The 17,284-nt window shown below is 35.2% G+C and overlaps 1 protein-coding gene across 5 annotated transcripts in view; it reads left to right on the plus strand.

Annotated features, from left to right (window-relative positions):
- The window catches only part of SEC24B (SEC24 homolog B, COPII coat complex component), an 88,285-nt gene that overhangs the window by 60,650 nt on the left and 10,351 nt on the right, over positions 1-17,284 (plus strand). For all 5 annotated transcript variants that reach the window (XM_064584950.1, XM_045880607.3, XM_045880608.3 and 2 more), the window contains 11 exons: positions 2,306-2,408; positions 4,580-4,706; positions 5,288-5,397; positions 7,524-7,636; positions 10,181-10,299; positions 10,672-10,727; positions 10,977-11,183; positions 13,993-14,116; positions 14,557-14,715; positions 15,422-15,595; positions 16,225-16,335. In XM_064584950.1, the coding sequence (XP_064441020.1) occupies positions 2,306-2,408; positions 4,580-4,706; positions 5,288-5,397; positions 7,524-7,636; positions 10,181-10,299; positions 10,672-10,727; positions 10,977-11,183; positions 13,993-14,116; positions 14,557-14,715; positions 15,422-15,595; positions 16,225-16,335 (1,403 nt within the window). The remainder of the gene's footprint in view (positions 1-2,305; positions 2,409-4,579; positions 4,707-5,287; positions 5,398-7,523; positions 7,637-10,180; positions 10,300-10,671; positions 10,728-10,976; positions 11,184-13,992; positions 14,117-14,556; positions 14,716-15,421; positions 15,596-16,224; positions 16,336-17,284) is intronic.

The following is a 17,284-nucleotide window of genomic DNA, read 5'->3' on the forward strand; positions in this document are numbered from 1 at the left end:
CTTTTCCCACGCAGCATAGGATGCGAAGACCATTACCCCCAGGCTTATTTATTCAGCCTGGATTTAAATTTGGATTTCCTTTATTGAATATTTCCTCACCTCATAGAGAAGTGTAGCCGATAGTTTGTATCCGGTGGCCACCAAACCCTGGTGTTTCCTCTGGGTGGGTGAACTGGCTCTGTCACGCACCTCACAGTACCTTCAAAACCAAGAGTTCTCCTTTGTTGTTTGCTTTCAGTACTTCACTTCACTACCCTTTCAGTGTTTTCTTCCTTGCATTAGGAGAAATAGCGTTCCTCTTTACAGCCAGTATTTTCCTTTATTAAAGCAGTAGTTTTCTGGCTTGTTAAAAAAACCATAAGCTTCCCTTTTTTCAATCAAAATCTTACGGAGATTTCCAATACAGAAAACAGAAAATGGAGTTGCTCCGAGGATTCCCCCTCTTCTGCCACACACTACCACCAGCTCCCATCAGTGCCTAAGGGCAGTGTCAAGATCATTGCTGTGAAAATGTACAATCATTGATCCTAAGAGGAAAACAGCTGCCCATTCCTGTGAATATAAGTTGCTATCAGGTCTATGAGTATGTGGATTTTGGCCTTCTATTTTGAAAGAGTAAGCATTCCCTAAGTAGGTGAATATAGTGTATACATATGTCCTAGGTAGTGGATGGTATACGTTTCTACTCAGTTATGTGTTTTCTGTGAAAATTTCTCTCTTACCAAGGTAGCAATGCAGAGTATTTATGAGTATAGACTTCTTCACAATTGGATAGACTCAGGTTCTTACCATAGTTCCACTGATAAGTAGCTATAAGACTCTGCAAATTTCTTTAAAATTTTTCAATATTGTCAATGATAGGGCGCCTGGGTGGCTCAGTTAGTTAAGCAACTGCCTTCAGCTCAGGTCATGATCCTGGAGTCCCGGGATCGAGTCCCTCATCGGGCTCCCTGCTCAGCGAGGAGCCTGCTTCTCCCTCTGACCCTCCCCCCTATCATGTACTCTCTCTCATTCTCGCTCTCTCAAATAAATAAATAAATCTTTAAAAAATATATTGTCAATGATAAAACAGGAATAATAATTGTTCCTACATATAAAGATAAATCATTCATTTAATAAATATTTACTGAATGCCTTCTAAGTTAAGGGCCAGGTACTGTTTCTAGATGCTGGAAATGAAGCAGTAAACAAACAGTTCCCAATCTCTTGCAACCTTTATTCTATTAGGGAAGACAACAGTCAAAAAGTCATAGCTTAACCATCATAAGTTGGGGACCATCTGTATAATGTAATGTCAGAATATTACTATGAAGTAGGGAGTAGTGAGGGTGGAGGTTGGCTGTTTTCAACTGAGGAGTCAGGACAGGTTTTCCCAGAGAGTTAACACTTGAGTGGAGATCTGAATGAAGTGTGAGAGCAAACCACGTGATCTGGGAAGCAAGTGGGCCAAGCTACATGAACAGCAAATGCAGAAGTCTTAAAGCAGGGATCACTTTAGTGTTCAAGGAACACCACCAGCCTGGAGTCCAAATAAATCTGGGTATCTGTACATACTATGAGCTGCTCTTCTTAAAATTCCTTTCCTGGTTTCCAGTACTTCTGCTTCTTACCTCTCTGATTGCTCCTTTATTGATTCTGTGTCTACTGACCTTAACTTATAACTTAGTAAGTTATAAACAGTAAGTTATAAGTGAGTACTTATTAAGTTATAAATACTTTCTCTAAGAAAAGAATAGCGCTAGGGTGACACAGGACAAAGTGATCACTGATATCAAGTGGAAAAGACAAACAGGTACACAACCAACTAAAGCAAAGCAGACTAATGGTACCATAGAAGCATAAACTGATCTCAGAGCATAGAGGAAGGCATCGTTTCTTCTGACTTGTGATTGGAGGGAAGGGAGATTTCAGAAGTGATAATTTTGATGAGTCTCATAATAAGAGACTCATCAAAGGCGTTTCAACAGGTGAAAATGGGTAGTAAAGCAAGAACAGCATTATTAAAGATACAGAGGTTTCCTGTTCACTCCCTCCTATCCGTGTTCTACATGCTAGTGATAATCGTTTTTTCCCAGATGTGTTGTACTTTTCCACCATGAAAATGTTGAGTCCTTACTTGAGGTTTTTTGTCCTGTATTGCATATATGCCTGCTTAGCGGAATACGGATCTTCCTAGTTATAGTTAGATAACGTTGCCAGACAGTTTTCATTTATGCCCTTCAATTCTCTTGATTATCTACAACTATCTATAGTATATGTATTTTTTGATAGCTAATAGAGTCTATGTTGTCTATATTTTTTGCAGTTCGTTTCGTTGTACTTTGACAAATATTCCGCAGACACAGGCTTTACTGAATAAAGCTAAGCTTCCTTTAGGATTGTTGTTACATCCCTTCAGGGACTTGACGGTAAAGTAACACATTTTAAAATACTTACGGGTACTGACATGTATGTTTATGTGCAGCGTATTTTGATTGTATATTTTCTTGGGAATTTTTTCATCTTTTATCTTTTAAGTTAGAAATAATCATTTTTGTCAGATGCATCTCAGCAAACATTTTCTAACTAATCTGCTTTGTCACAGGCCTTAACTAAGCACTGGTAAATACAGAGATAACAAAGTCATTGACCTTGCCCCTAAGAAATTTATATCTAACAGGGGACAAAGATGTAAAAACAAATAACCATGGTGCAGGATAACTAATACATGTACCTAACCAAATTCTCCAAGGTACTTAGGCAGTGAGTACAGTATGGGAAGTGATTCCCTCTGGGTGCAGGAGCAGAGGTTTGCTATGAGTGATAAGGTCTGAGCTGGACTTTGAAAGATTAGTAGTTTTGGAAGTTGAAAAGGCCATAACATAAACTTTGGGAGTCTTTATTAAACATAAAGGTAGCACCAACAGTGATGTCCAGTTGGGGATGGAGAGAACTGTATGCTGGTTCCTAATTGTATGAAACAAATAATCCTTGTAGTAATAAATCCAAATGCTTCCAGTCTATTGAATGAAAACATTACTTAAGTTTCCACAGTTTATTGGTTTAATACTAAGCTTGCTGGATTTGGATTTTTACATACAGTTCTGGTATTTTATGCAGATATGTTGTCTTTAAAATTTCTAAACTTCAGAAATTAAGTTTCTCCAGATACATTTTATTTATACTCTATAAGGTGTTTTTTCCCTCACATTTTTTTACTACTGTAGTTTTCAACCCCTTTTATTGCTACTGAATTCCTTTTGCTGTCCTGCAAAAAAATGTGTATTAACTACCCATTATGCTAGATGCTGATGATACGAAGGTTAATAAGCTTCCTCGTGGAGCTAACTTCCGTACTAGTTAGGATACATAGAAAGGAGCAGAGTGAATAGAAAATAAAATAAATGTGCAATAAATACCTTGAATGTATTCACTCAGTAGATACTGTTTGATCACCTGTAATACTATTTCAGCCATTATCTCTAAACCAAGATAGTTAATTTCCCATATACATAGATGAGAATTTTTGTCTAAACACAGATGCCATATGTGATACCTTCTGGAAGTATATACACTAAATTAGCAACGGTGGCTTCCTCTATGCTGTGGAATTCTGGGCAATTCTTTATTTTCTCATTTTCAGTTAATTGTATTTCCTGATTTTTTTCATAAGTGTTATGTCATTACTTGTGTAATAAAAACTATATATGTGAAAGAAATTAAATACAAACATAAGTATTTATGTAGAGATAGAAAAAAAAAAGCCAGAAGAAAATATACTAAAATGTTATCAGGGATTAATTCAGGGAGATAGAATAATATGTGATTTCTTAGTGTTTTTTCATATTTTCTGAATTTCTTTAATTGAATATAAAGTTCCTTTCCCAAACCTTTTCTTTCCTTTTCCTTTTTTCTGAAGCAGTCTGAAACAGATTTATAGGTTAATTTGTAATCTTTGTCCCCTCAATACTTTTGAAAAGATCACTAAAATTGCCAGCATTTCAGTGGTCTCTTTTTTGTTAAGTTTAGGTCCATAACCTTTCTCACCCTCTTAAAAAAATAACCCGTGCGAAATTAGGTAGGACTTCTGCCTTTCGTCATCTGAAACTATCGCACGCACACATTTTTTTTTTCATGTATTTCTTTTAAAAGGCACCTCGTGCTTGGTTCTTGTGGCCTCGGTTCCCGCAAGGACGGTGGCGGCTGTCTAGTGCGCAGAGCCTTATGCTCTGGTACCAGATGCTGTCAGGCAGCAAATGCAAAGACATTTCTGTGTGGTGTATGGTTCTTTCTCACTGGGGTTTCTGGAGTCTAGCTGATGAGCTTCGAGTTAAATGATTTTCTTGGCCAAACAGGCTTTTCTTATCAGCCAGTAACTTTTATTGCCTTTGTTTTGGTGTTATCTTACGGTTTGTGACAAAGAGGGAGAAAATGTGATGGCTGCTTGTGTTGCTCAGCACATCACTGGATTTTATGAAAATGCTTCCGTTTCAAAACACGGTTATGGTTTCTGTTCTGTCTGTGGAGCAGAGCAGTATGTGTTCCATTTTTTTCCCCTGAGGTGCTTTTTCTGCTACAGCATCTTTATTTTACTTCCTAGCAATTACCAGTGATAACATCAAATACCATTGTGAGGTGCCGATCTTGTCGAACATATATCAACCCTTTTGTATCCTTCATCGATCAACGTAGATGGAAATGCAATTTGTGCTATAGAGTTAATGACGGTGAGTTTCAGATTCTTAAAATAAGTGTGTTTACTATTATTTTAAACATTTTGACATTTTTGTCATCTGGTCTCTCTCTTCATTGCTTTGAAAACTTTCATGCCACTTTTAATGGAGAGAATATAGGCTAGAGACACTTCGTCTTGGCTGGCCAGGGGATGATTGATAATGACAGAGGAGAGTGACAGGGCAAAGGAAAAAAAATATTCACAAAACAAGCAGTGAAGGTCATGTGGACTAATTGTGCCATGTCTTTTATCCCCTTTAGTCATTTCTTAGGTCCTCTTAGTATAATTGCTTTCAAATTTGTGTTTCTGTCTGATTTTTTTTCTATGTCATATGATGTAATAAATAGGACATAAGGTTACCTGTGTTCTGGTTTCCTCACCTGATTTCACAAGTTTTTTTTTTTATCTTCATATATTTTTTAAAGAGCATTTTTATCATTAGATGTTCACAAAACCATTGTAAACCTTATATAAATATTAATGATAAAGGTGTTTATTTCTTGTTATGCATATGTCTTATTTAGTTGCAAATTATATTACTAAATTTGTACTGGATTTCTAATTATTACCTAGTTCCTGAAGAATTTATGTATAATCCCCTTACTCGATCTTATGGAGAGCCTCATAAAAGACCAGAAGTTCAGAATTCAACTGTGGAGTTCATTGCTTCTTCAGATTACATGGTAATTACTCAATGTAAAAATTAGTCCTGGGATATAACTGTATTGGTAATTTATAATTTTCTGTTAAGTGAATTCTTGCAAAATTTTGAATTGTCCCCAGTATGAATTTTTTTTTAAATAATACTGAAAGTTTATACTTCACAAATAGAAAACTCTTTGTAAAGGTTACTTGATGTCCTAGAAGATGCAGTTATGTCACTAAGAAACATTAGTAGTTTTTTATGATAAGCACTGTTTACAGTTTGTTGCCATTTTGATTTGATTGCTGACATGAAATGAATGTAAATATTCTTTTGCCATGTAATATTTAAGACCTCCAAACAGAAAAACTCAGTTTTCAAGCTCTTAAAGATACTACCATCTTACTGGTTCACCAGTACAGCTGTCAAGATAAATGGATAGTGACTTTAATTTTTCTCTTTCCAGTTCATCATCAGATTCTACCTTTTCTTTTATTATACTATAAGAGCTCATTCTTCTTTTCCATTTATAAAAATGAATTCTTGGCTTAAGTTCTGTTCATCTTCTTTATCGCATCTACTCATTTTTTTTTTTAAAGATTTTATTTATTCATTTGAGACACAGAGATACAGAGAGAGAGAGAGCATGAGCAGGGAGAGAGGCAGAGGGAGAGGGAGAAGCAGGCTTCCCGCTGAGCAGGGAGCCTGATGTGGGGCTCGATCCCAGGACCCTGGGATCATGACCTGAGCCAAAGGCAGACGCTTCACAACTGAGCCACCCAGGTGCCCCTGTATCTACTCATTTTAAATGTATTTATAATAACTTACATTTCTTCAGTACCCTCATTACTAATCTTTGTTGTCTGCAAAAATGGAAGATGTTGCTAGTGGGGAAAGGTAAACAAAGACAGCTAATGTGTATTAAATTCCTGTTTGACCCATTTCTTTCTTTGTTTTTGTAATTTTTATGGTCCTTTGTGTCCACTTTAGCATCTGCCCACTTAACTACTGTTTCCTTGTCCGTTTCTGTATTAACTATAGTAAACTTTTACTCTCAGCTTCTTACCTTCTTTACAACTTACATTCCCAACTCTGTTCTGACTCCTTAGGATCTTAATCTAATTGAAGTGGTGAAGCAAGAAGTTAATCTTTAGTTTTTGCAATATGACCCATGTGATCCTTGGTTGGCATATTAAGAAAAAAAAAGATTCTACATATCCTTTCAACTTTCTATAACAGTAATTTTTAAGCATACTTCAAAAAAGAGATAATAGTATAGTGAACTCTTATTTACCCATCACCAAGCTTCAACAGTTGTCAGGATTTTTCTAGATGTATTTCATCTATCCCGAGTGCACCCTCCCCTCACCCACTCTGGAGTTTATTAAATGCTGATCCCAGCATCATATCATTTAACCTATAAAATACTTCAGTATACATCTCTAGCAGATAATGACTTAACATACTTAGAATACCATCACAAGGACTTCGTTTATACTTGGCACTTAACCCCTGGGATTTAGCCACCACCAGGTAACCTAAGAGCTAGTACTAATGGCTAGTACTGTTAGTTGTCAGATTTTAAAAAATAAATATAAAAAACAGTATTTTTCTAGAGTAGGGAAGCGATATAGATGTTCATATTAAAAAGTAAGCTCATTTTTTCTTTGAAAGATACCTCAATCAACACTCTTATCAGGAAAACATTTAGCCCATCTACTTAAACATTACTGTAACAACTCCTTTTTTTTTTTTTTTTAAGAGAACACAAGAGCAGGGGAGTTGGGGGTGTGAAGGGCAGAGGGAGAGGGAGAGAGAGAATCTTAAGCAGGCTCCATGCCCAGCACAGAGCCTGATGTGGGGCTGGATCTCACAACCCAGAGATCATGACCTGAGCTGAAATCAAGAGTTGGACGCTTAACCGACCGAGCCCACCCAGGCACACCTAACAACTGCCTTATTATGCTTAATCCATAACCAACTTTATAAGAAAAAAAGTTAAAGGAATGTCATTTTCATTAGTACATAAAATCTTATAAAATGTCGATCCTCCTATTTGTATATTTTTTGTGTGTCATTTACTCAGTAAATACCCAGTAGTAATAGTGTTATAAAAAGAATAAATTGTGCCTACTAAATAAATTACATTATTTTCATTCCTTTCAGCTTCGTCCTCCTCAACCTGCAGTTTACTTGTTTGTTTTAGATGTATCTCATAATGCAGTGGAAGCTGGATATTTGACAATTTTGTGCCAGTCATTGTTAGAAAATCTAGACAAGTAAGATTTTTTTTACTCATAATGTGTGTGTACAAATATAATATAAATGTGAAATCTTTATTAGCAGTTTATGGGGTTAGTTTTTAATTACAGTTTGACTTCGTTTATCTCTTACTGCAAGAGTACTTCTTGTCCGCCTCAGACTAAGGGTCCTGCTACTTCGATTACTACAATTTATGAGTTGGTAACTGAATCATAGAATTGTAAATGTTTAATACTTGCTGAGGAATTTAGATTTCATCTAACTGTTCCTCTGACTTAGCAGATCTGAGCACTGGCCAGGGTATCAAGGACCTGGATGAGAGAAATCTAGCTAAAATATATGCCTGAGCAAGGAGTTTTTCATATTAGTTTTAAATGTCCTAATGAGAAAATGAGCCAGATAAAGGGAAGGGAGGAATTGATTTTGTACTGAACATTTCAGGAAGCCAGAAACTGAACTCTTCATTTTGGCACATTGATAACGAGCTGTATTGTGAAACTAGAAAGAGAGTATAGGATAGATTGCTTATACTTGGCTCTAATTCCTGCCTTGTATTAGTCATGAAGGAGATCCTCAACTAGCTTTAAAAATGAACCTTCCACATCTCTGGAAAACAAAATAGTTTGTACATTTCTTTTTTTTTACTCCCAACACCACAGAGATATCACTCTAGGTTATGAGTAAGAGTGGTTCACACCTGCATTGGTTCTTGACATGTGTAGAGGAGTTGGGGTGGTTGCACATATAAATACTTTGTCAGAAGTACTCTTGGTGATTCCAAAAAGTTTCTCCCATCTTCCATTTGAGCCTGAGAATCCTTCCTCTATTAAGTGCTAGCTTTTATCACAGTAGTCTGCATGGCACTGATCTGGGCCTGTGATAAGTGGATAACATTGAGATAAAAATATCCAGAGATATTAAGTGATTTGCCTTTATTTTCTGTTAATAACTTAGAGTTCTCATATTTTTATCCTTATTGAAGCATTTGCCCTGTTTTGAGTCACAGGTGCTTAATTCAGATACAGCTTTAACAGTGAGTGGCAATGGAAGACTCTCTGCAAAGAGATAGTTTTAAAACTGAAGAGTCAGCTTGCTGAGAAAGTATGAGCATATATAACTCTAGAAATAGGAGCCAGACCAATGAGTAACTATTTGTGAGTTAAATAGACTATGCAAAACGAAAAGGATAAAATTGGGAATGGAAAATCATTTAAAACATGTATATATATTTAATTAAGCAGGAAATAGAAGTATTAGGAAAATTTAAAAAAGGGTAACATGTTTTTGGAAAGCGCTATTGATAGAACATTGAGAAAAAAGAATTTGATGTGGAGCAATTGTAGCTCAACTCTGAATTTTGAGCTTAGAGTAGCATGGATAAGTAGTCTCCATTTTAACTGGGAACAAATGACCCTAACACTCATTGACCTTAGAAATTTCAAAGGAGCAAAGAATTTGTCTGTAGAAACATCATAAATCTTAACCAGTATTGGTAAGCTAAACACCTGCATAACTTGGTGCATTCTGTTCTCTGAAGTGCTTTTTGACCTTGTTTGCAGACCGTCTGACTAGCCTGATCAATCATGCATAATAGTAATAATGCTTCTTGTTTTGATGCACACTATTTTGGCATCCTGTAATATTTAAAAATATTTTTAAAACGTTGCTAAATAATATAACTTATATATAAAATTATATAATAGCAGTTAATGTAGTTGGTGGTACATAGAAACATACTTTTGTAAGATGAGGCATCCACTTCATCAATAAGGAGAACCCGACGAGTAATAAAATGATTTATTCTTTTTTGCCAAGGCATTGACTTTTGAATACTGAGTTCCAGCAGAAAACTTCTAAAAGGTTGATGATAGATAAAATGTTTTGATGTTCTTAAATGTGGTTTTTATTTAAAATTTCTACGTTAAAATCTGCTTTACATTACATTGTCTTTTCTTAGAAAGTACTCATTTGTCATTCTGCCCTTAAACTATTTAAACAAGATACATTGTTTTTGTAGTATTGGAACTGAAAATATGAGTAAATTTTTAAAGGAGTGTGTTTTAAAGGAAAGTTAGCAAGAAATGTTTGGGGGATTTTTTGTTTTGTTTTGAGAGAGTGTGCGCATGAGGGGGGGGGCGGGGGTAGAGAGGCAGGGGGAGAGAGAGAATCCCAAGCAGGCTCCACATGCCCAGCATGGAGCCCAACTCAGGGCTTATCTCACAACCCTAAGATCATTGACCTGAGCCAAAGTCAAGAGTCGGACGCCTAACTGAGCTACTCAGGCACCCCAGAAATCTTACCAGTTTTAGTTTTGGTTTAGGTTTGAGCATCGTTCAGTTTTCTAAAATATTAACTGTAAACATGTTGGTTTCATCTGAAAATGGGATAGTTCATCCTTGGTCTTCTCTGATGTATGTTGGTTTAGGGAGGAATAACTTTCTGTCCTCTGTGAAAAAGCACATGTAATATTCTTGGACTTATTAGTTCACTATTTTATTATTTTTTTAAATAAAATATGTAACTGAAAACTTTGAATTTAAAATTGTCATTTTTATCCTTAGGCTTCCTGGAGATTCACGAACAAGAATAGGATTCATGACTTTCGATAGCACTATTCATTTCTACAATTTACAAGAAGGATTATCACAGCCTCAAATGTTGATTGTCTCTGATATAGACGGTAAGCAATGAATAAGTCTTTCTAACTATAGCTTTTAGAATTGAGGCTGCTTTGTTTGACAGTGCATCCTGTCATAATGCTGTAAGGATAATTTGGTGTACTTTGATATTTGTTTCAAAATAGTTTCCTGGAAAAAAAAAGTTTCCTGGAAAATACTTCATTCTCAGTTTTCTATGCCTGTGTGTGTACTTACACACGTGTGTAGACACGTGTAAAATGTACGCAGAGTGTGTGCGTGTGTGTGTGTGTGTATAATAAAGCAGTATTGTGGTACCCATTATATATGGCCTGATAAAAACTAAGATTTTTAAATTGATGATATTCTTTTGACTTGATTTATCTGTTGATTAAAATACGTGTTTTCCCTCTTAGATGTTTTTCTACCTACACCGGATAGCTTACTTGTGAATCTATATGAAAGTAAAGAGGTGAGATAGATTTTTTTTTTTCTTAAAGTATGAAAACATTTCTGTTATTTCAACTGTTTACTAAAATCCTTAACATTTGTTTACTTGGTATATAAATACCACATAGACAATGTAGGTAGCATATCTATTGACCCGCCTCAGGTTACGGTCCCCCATGATAGAGTGGTATATATTATACTGCAGAATGTTTTAAAGAAGAAAATTGCCTTGCCCTTTCAGTAATTCAACTTTTAATCTTTGTTTTCCCAGCTTATAAAAGACTTATTGAATGCATTACCAAATATGTTCACCAATACAAGAGAAACACACAGTGCCCTTGGTCCTGCGCTTCAGGCTGCCTTTAAATTAATGTCTCCAACAGGTGGCCGTGTGTCTGTATTTCAGACACAGTTACCTTCCTTGGGCGCAGGACTTCTGCAGTCCAGAGAAGACCCTAATCAGAGATCAAGCACAAAGGTATTGTATATTTGGTTTCTCGGTCATACTTAAGATGGTGTTTTGTACCTCCATAGACTGTGTGATTATGTGTTCATTCTTCTACTTTTCTACTTCATTAATAGTAAAAACTCTGCTGAGAAAGTTTAATTGAATTATCGTTTTGTGTTGTTTTATTTCTTGGTTTGCAAGTCATAGAAATTTAGGAATCACTTACTCTAATCCTTTCATTTTACAGATGAGGAAAACAGATTAAACTTGCCAAAGGTTAAAATAACTAATGGTAAAGGTGTGACTTGATTTTCTGGCTGCAGTGCTCTTTTCTGTTAAACAAGGGATAATACTTACTAAATCTGAATATTATAATTTAACATGCTCGTACTAATAAACATTTTAATTACAAAGGTAATACAAATCATTGCCTAACAAATTAAGCCGTCAGTAATCTTTACTATCAAGATAATAGTGTTTATGGGCGCCTGGCTGGCTCTGTTGGTAGAGCATGAGACTCTTTCTTTTTTTTTTTTTTTTAAAGATTTCATTTATTTGACAGAGACACAGCGAGAGAGGGAACACAAGCAGGGGGAGCGGGAGAGGGAGAAGCACGCTTTCCGCTGAGCAGGGAGCCCGATGCGGGGTTCAACCCCAGGACCCTGGGATCATGACCTGAGCCAAAGGCAGACGCTTAACAACTGAGCCACCCAGGCTCCCCAGAGCATGAGACTCTTGATCTCAATGTCGTGAATTTGAGCCCCACATTGGGTATAGAGATTACTTAAAAATAAAATCTTAAAAAAAAAAAAAAAGACAATAGTGTGTAGTTATGTAAACACATACAAATAAGCATAATTGGGCATCTTGTATACAAGATTTTTTTTTTTTTTTTAAGATTTTATTTATTTATTTGACAGAGAGAGACACAGCGAGAGAGGGAACATAAGCAGGGGGAGTGGGAGAGGGAGAAGCAGGCTTCCCACTGAGCAGGGAGCCCAATGCGGGGCTCGATCCCAGGACCCTGGGATCATGACCTGAGCCGAAGGCAGACGCTTAACGACTGAGCCACCCAGGCGCCCCGTATACAAGATATTTTTTAACTGGCTTTTTTTCATTGAAAGAGTATATTGTGAGCATTTTCTGAGGACCCTGAAAATTTTTTTTTTTTTTTTTAAAGATTTTATTTATTTATTTGAGAGAGAGAATGAGAGAGAGCACATGAGAGCGGGGAGGGTCAGAGGGAGAAGCAGACTCCCTGCTGAGCAGGGAGCCCAATGTGGGACTCCATCCCAGGACTCCAGGATCATGACCTGAGCTGAAGGCAGTCGCCCAACCAACTGAGCCACCCAGGTGCCCTGAAAATTATTTTTAAAAAATATTTTTAGAGGTATCTGGCTGGCTCAGTTGGAAGAGCATGCAACTCGATCTCAGGGTTGTGAGCTCAAGCCCCTCATTGAGGATAGAGATTACTAAAAAAAATAATAATAAACTTCCAAAAATAAAAAAATAAATATTTTTTAGTAAATATGAATGTATTCGATTTAGTTTCCTCCTAGCTACTAAATAGTTGTCTTCAGTAGTTTCACTATAAAAAAAAAAAAAAGACTATGAGGCTGAATACTACTTGGGTTTTATATGAAGATTTTGTCAGAGTATTTGAATCCCTTATTTCAAATAATAAATGAACTAGAATCATTTTTGTGCTGTGTATAAGTTTTGTCTGACCTCAAGGAAATATTATTACAACTAATTATGAGTGTGAATTAAACAGTTTTAATAGTGCCATAAATATTTAGCCACAGTTTGGTTTTTCCTTAGGAAAAATTCCTAAAAGTGAAATTATTCGGTCAAAGAGTATAAGCTTTATTTAAGTTATTAATGTGTTTTACTTGGATTTTTTTTTTAATCAACTGTACTCTTAAGGACTCTCACATCTTTTTTTATTTTCACCAATTTGCTAGAGAAAGTGCCATACTTCACTTTTAATAGAAACTGCATTTTTAGTTACTTTTCAGGAAAAAAATTAATTTTAAAATAAATTGGGGCAAATACATTTTTTAAACTCGTCAAGTACAGCTAGCATTCAGTTCATTGATCCAAAGCAGTCTGTTATAGAATATTGAGGGGTTTGGAACATAGGAAGGTAGTTATGTATTCCTGAAGTCTTCAGTGCAGTTTTTTTTTTTTCTCATTTAACTTTTAGAAATATTCTTTATCTGCCTGGGACTCAAAAGCTTAAATGCCTGTGTTAGTTTACATATCTGAGTGAAGTCTAATATAGTAACCATATACTATAATTAAGAAGATTGAAACATTTTGTTTTGTAATATAGCATAGTGATTAAGAACTTGGAGCCTGACTCTTGCGTTTTTAACTCCTCTCTGGTGCCACCTTCTCAGCTCAAGTGTCCTTATACCAGTAGGAAAAGCCTTCTTTAATCTATGACTCTTTCACGTTGTTACAAGCAGTATACAGTAAGGGTTAACAGCACTCACTCTGGAGCCAGACTTGGCGGGTTTATATTCCAGCATCCGCCACTCAATAACTATGTAACTGGTCGTTACTTAATCTATTTTTTGCCTTAGTTTCCTCATCTGTAAAATGTAGGTCACTTTAATTTATATAAAACATCTTGAACAGTGCTTTTTAAGTGGTTTATAAATGTTAGCAATTATTAGTATTCTTAAAGAATCTGTGACAACTACCTAGACATTTAAAAAACTTCCTTAGTTGGATAGAAGGACAAAGGATATCCTCTTCATTATTGCAAGAGAGACATAGAAATATGTGCATAGTGCAAGGTTTCTAGCTCTTACTTTATGACCTCTTGACTTAGGTTGTACAACATCTTGGCCCTGCAACTGATTTTTATAAGAAACTGGCTTTAGATTGCTCGGGGCAGCAGACTGCAGTGGATCTGTTCCTTTTAAGTTCACAGTATTCTGATCTTGCTTCTCTAGGTAAGGAGATATGTTCATCTGTTCATCATGTTCATCTGTTTATATAAACATTTTTAGCATATAGTCAAATCTAAACTCTTTATTAAGAGTTCTCAACATTTGGGGGTAAAAAGCATGTGAATTAGATAGATACCATCTATGAAAATTACTAGTAAACTGTAAAGCACTATACATATCTAAAATGCTATTACTATTTGTTTTTAAAATCCAATTCCTTTACCATTTTGCTTAATAATAAACCTTATCATGTACTTTACAAATATTTGTGTTTTCTCAGATTTATATATTATCCTTATTTTGACCACTTAGGTTTTCTCATTATGACAGATTTTGTTATGACATAGAATCTCTTCTATTGTTGGACAAGTAAAATGTTACTGGATATTATTACAGGATATTCTTGTTTCTGTAGCTAATACTTTTTCTGTTTCTCTCTGAAGCTTGCATGTCCAAGTACTCTGCAGGGTGCATCTATTATTACCCGTCTTTCCATTATACTCATAATCCTTCACAAGCAGAAAAGTTACAAAAAGACTTAAAACGGTATCTCACAAGAAAAATTGGATTTGAAGCGGTTATGAGAATAAGATGTACAAAAGGTATGAAATTATAAAAATTAGGCTTTAGATTACATACTTTTGTCAAAATTAATTACCCATGACTACCTGAAATGATCCTTCATCATGAAAGACTTCCTGCCTGATCCAGGTAGCTATGAGCTGTTTTAAATATATGTAGTTATTGAATAATCATTGCCCAGTTTTTAAGTAATTTGAATAAATGAGCAAAAATAATGTTTGCTTTATTAGGAAGAACTTTAAGAGAAAGCCATATTGGAGGTGATTTTAGAAGAAGTAGAGGAGTAGGGAAGGTTGTAAATGAAAATTGTATGATGAATGATCTTTGCCTTCCTAATCATTCAATTTGTCTTCAGTTTACCTCAGTTTTATGTGAGTGTTTGCTGGAGGGAATCTCCTCTCTAATTTTAATTCTTAAATGAGTTGTACAGTAACCGTCATTTGTTTCATTTTGTATATTAGATCTTCGTCTGACTTCAGATCACATATGAGAAAATATAAGATCAGTTATCAATACAAGTTAAATGTCTACTCTCCCTTTTATATAACCTGCATTTTTTTTTTCCTGAACTGGTATTTTAGAACCTCTGCTGACACCCTAGTCCTACTCCCCAGTTATCCTTTTGATTCAATATCAGAGGCCGGTATTACTTCAAAAAGTAGCTTTAGCCTGAGGTAAAGATACTTCTTTTACTTCATCTTTTATAACAGGTTTTCTTTCTCCTAGGTCTTTCAATGCACACGTTTCACGGAAACTTCTTTGTCCGTTCCACTGATCTGTTATCCCTTGCCAACATCAATCCTGATGCTGGATTTGCAGTACAACTGTCAATCGAAGAAAATTTGACAGATACGTCCTTAGTGTGCTTTCAGACAGCCCTATTATATACATCAAGCAAAGGTAATGTTAACAGATAGGAAATACAATCAGCAATAGTTTTCCCCTCCTTTTACATGCTAGGGGAAATGAGAAAGAATGAACGAACATACGGTGAGAGATAAATGGAATTTGCATTAGTTAATCAAATATATGTTCTGTTTTTGTTTTGTTTTTTTAACTCATTTTGAATCTTTAATATCTTTTTTGACTCGTGGAAGTCATGTATTCTCAGGATCATGTGTGTCTGGTAAACTCATGCTAAATCCAGCTATGTCATCCTTAGCATTATTTTTTGCCCCGTGAAATAAAAAATTCCACATAGCACATAAGGCCCACTTTAGTTATTTGACAGTCAAGTTTTCTGACATTTTACTGTGTTGGATATAATTTAGAATGATTGATATTAAAATAAAAACCAGAACCTAATTTTCAGCTACATACAAAATACAGTATATGTTCATAGTCTACAGATTTTTTTGATTTTCTTTAAAACATGTTACTTGTAAAACTTTGTTTTTACATTTCAGAATCCTGTGCATGGTTTAATCCAATCAAAATAGTAATTTGAATAATGTTTTGGCCTGTTTGCTTGATTTCTCTTTTTGGCCCAATGTGTTTTTGCAATGACGTTGCTTCATCATTTCATATAGGTGAGCGGAGAATTAGAGTACACACGCTCTGTTTGCCAGTAGTAAGTTCACTAGCAGATGTGTATGCGGGAGTGGATGTACAGGCTGCCGTCTGCCTTCTGGCAAACATGGGTGAGTAAAAATGTGAAGGAACAGGTGAAATGTATTTTTCTATCCTAAAAACTGAAACCTGGGTATTGTTTTTACCCTAGAAATCCCTTACTTAGAAGGTATATATATATATATATATATATATATATATATATATGTTTTGCATTTTCATTTACAGCAGTGTGAATTGGACTGTTCTTATATTTCTCATTAATTCCTTAGTTTAAAAATCTTCTGGGGGATTCATAATCACTAAAAGTTGGTAACAACCCAAATGTCCTTCAACTGGTAAATGTTTGAACAAACTATGGTATATCCATACAATGGAAAGACAACTCAGTAATAAAAAGAAATAAATTATTGATTCCAACAGACGTGGATGATTCTCACAGGCTTTATGCTAAATGAAAAGAGCTAAGCTTCAAAAAGACTACATACATACATTCATATGACATTCTGGGAAAGGGAAAGTTATAGGGATGAAGAACAAACAGATCATTGATTATCAGGGTTAAAGATAGTGAGAAGATTTTACCACAAAGGAGCAACACCAGTGGATATTTTTGGGGTAATGGAATTGTTACGCATTTTGATTGTGGTAGTGATTATATGGCTGTGTGTTTGACATATAATAACCATACAGTTATACCCAAAAACGTAAATTTTATTGTGTGTAAGTTAAAAAAAAAAAATCTTTTGGGGGATCAATATAACACTGAATGTTTTGTTTGGAGTGAATTTTCCTTTTGGGCATGAAACGAACCTTATTTTTCATGTAGTCCTAGAGAAAAATAGTCATTATTACTCATTTTGGGGAAAAAATTGTAATAGCATTTACTAAAGCATCCCAATTTTTAATTATTTTATATCAATATTTTAAATTCAGTATGTTATAACTGTTCTTCAATATTCTTTTATTTTTACTACTTGGGCACATCTGTAGGCTATCTCTAGCTTAATAAAATATGGA

The sequence above is a fragment of the Mirounga angustirostris genome, unplaced genomic scaffold (genome assembly GCF_029215605.1).
Source record: "Mirounga angustirostris isolate CCGP_5_RB_7025 unplaced genomic scaffold, mMirAng1.0.hap1 SCAF_2, whole genome shotgun sequence".
Taxonomy (NCBI): domain Eukaryota; kingdom Metazoa; phylum Chordata; class Mammalia; order Carnivora; family Phocidae; genus Mirounga; species Mirounga angustirostris.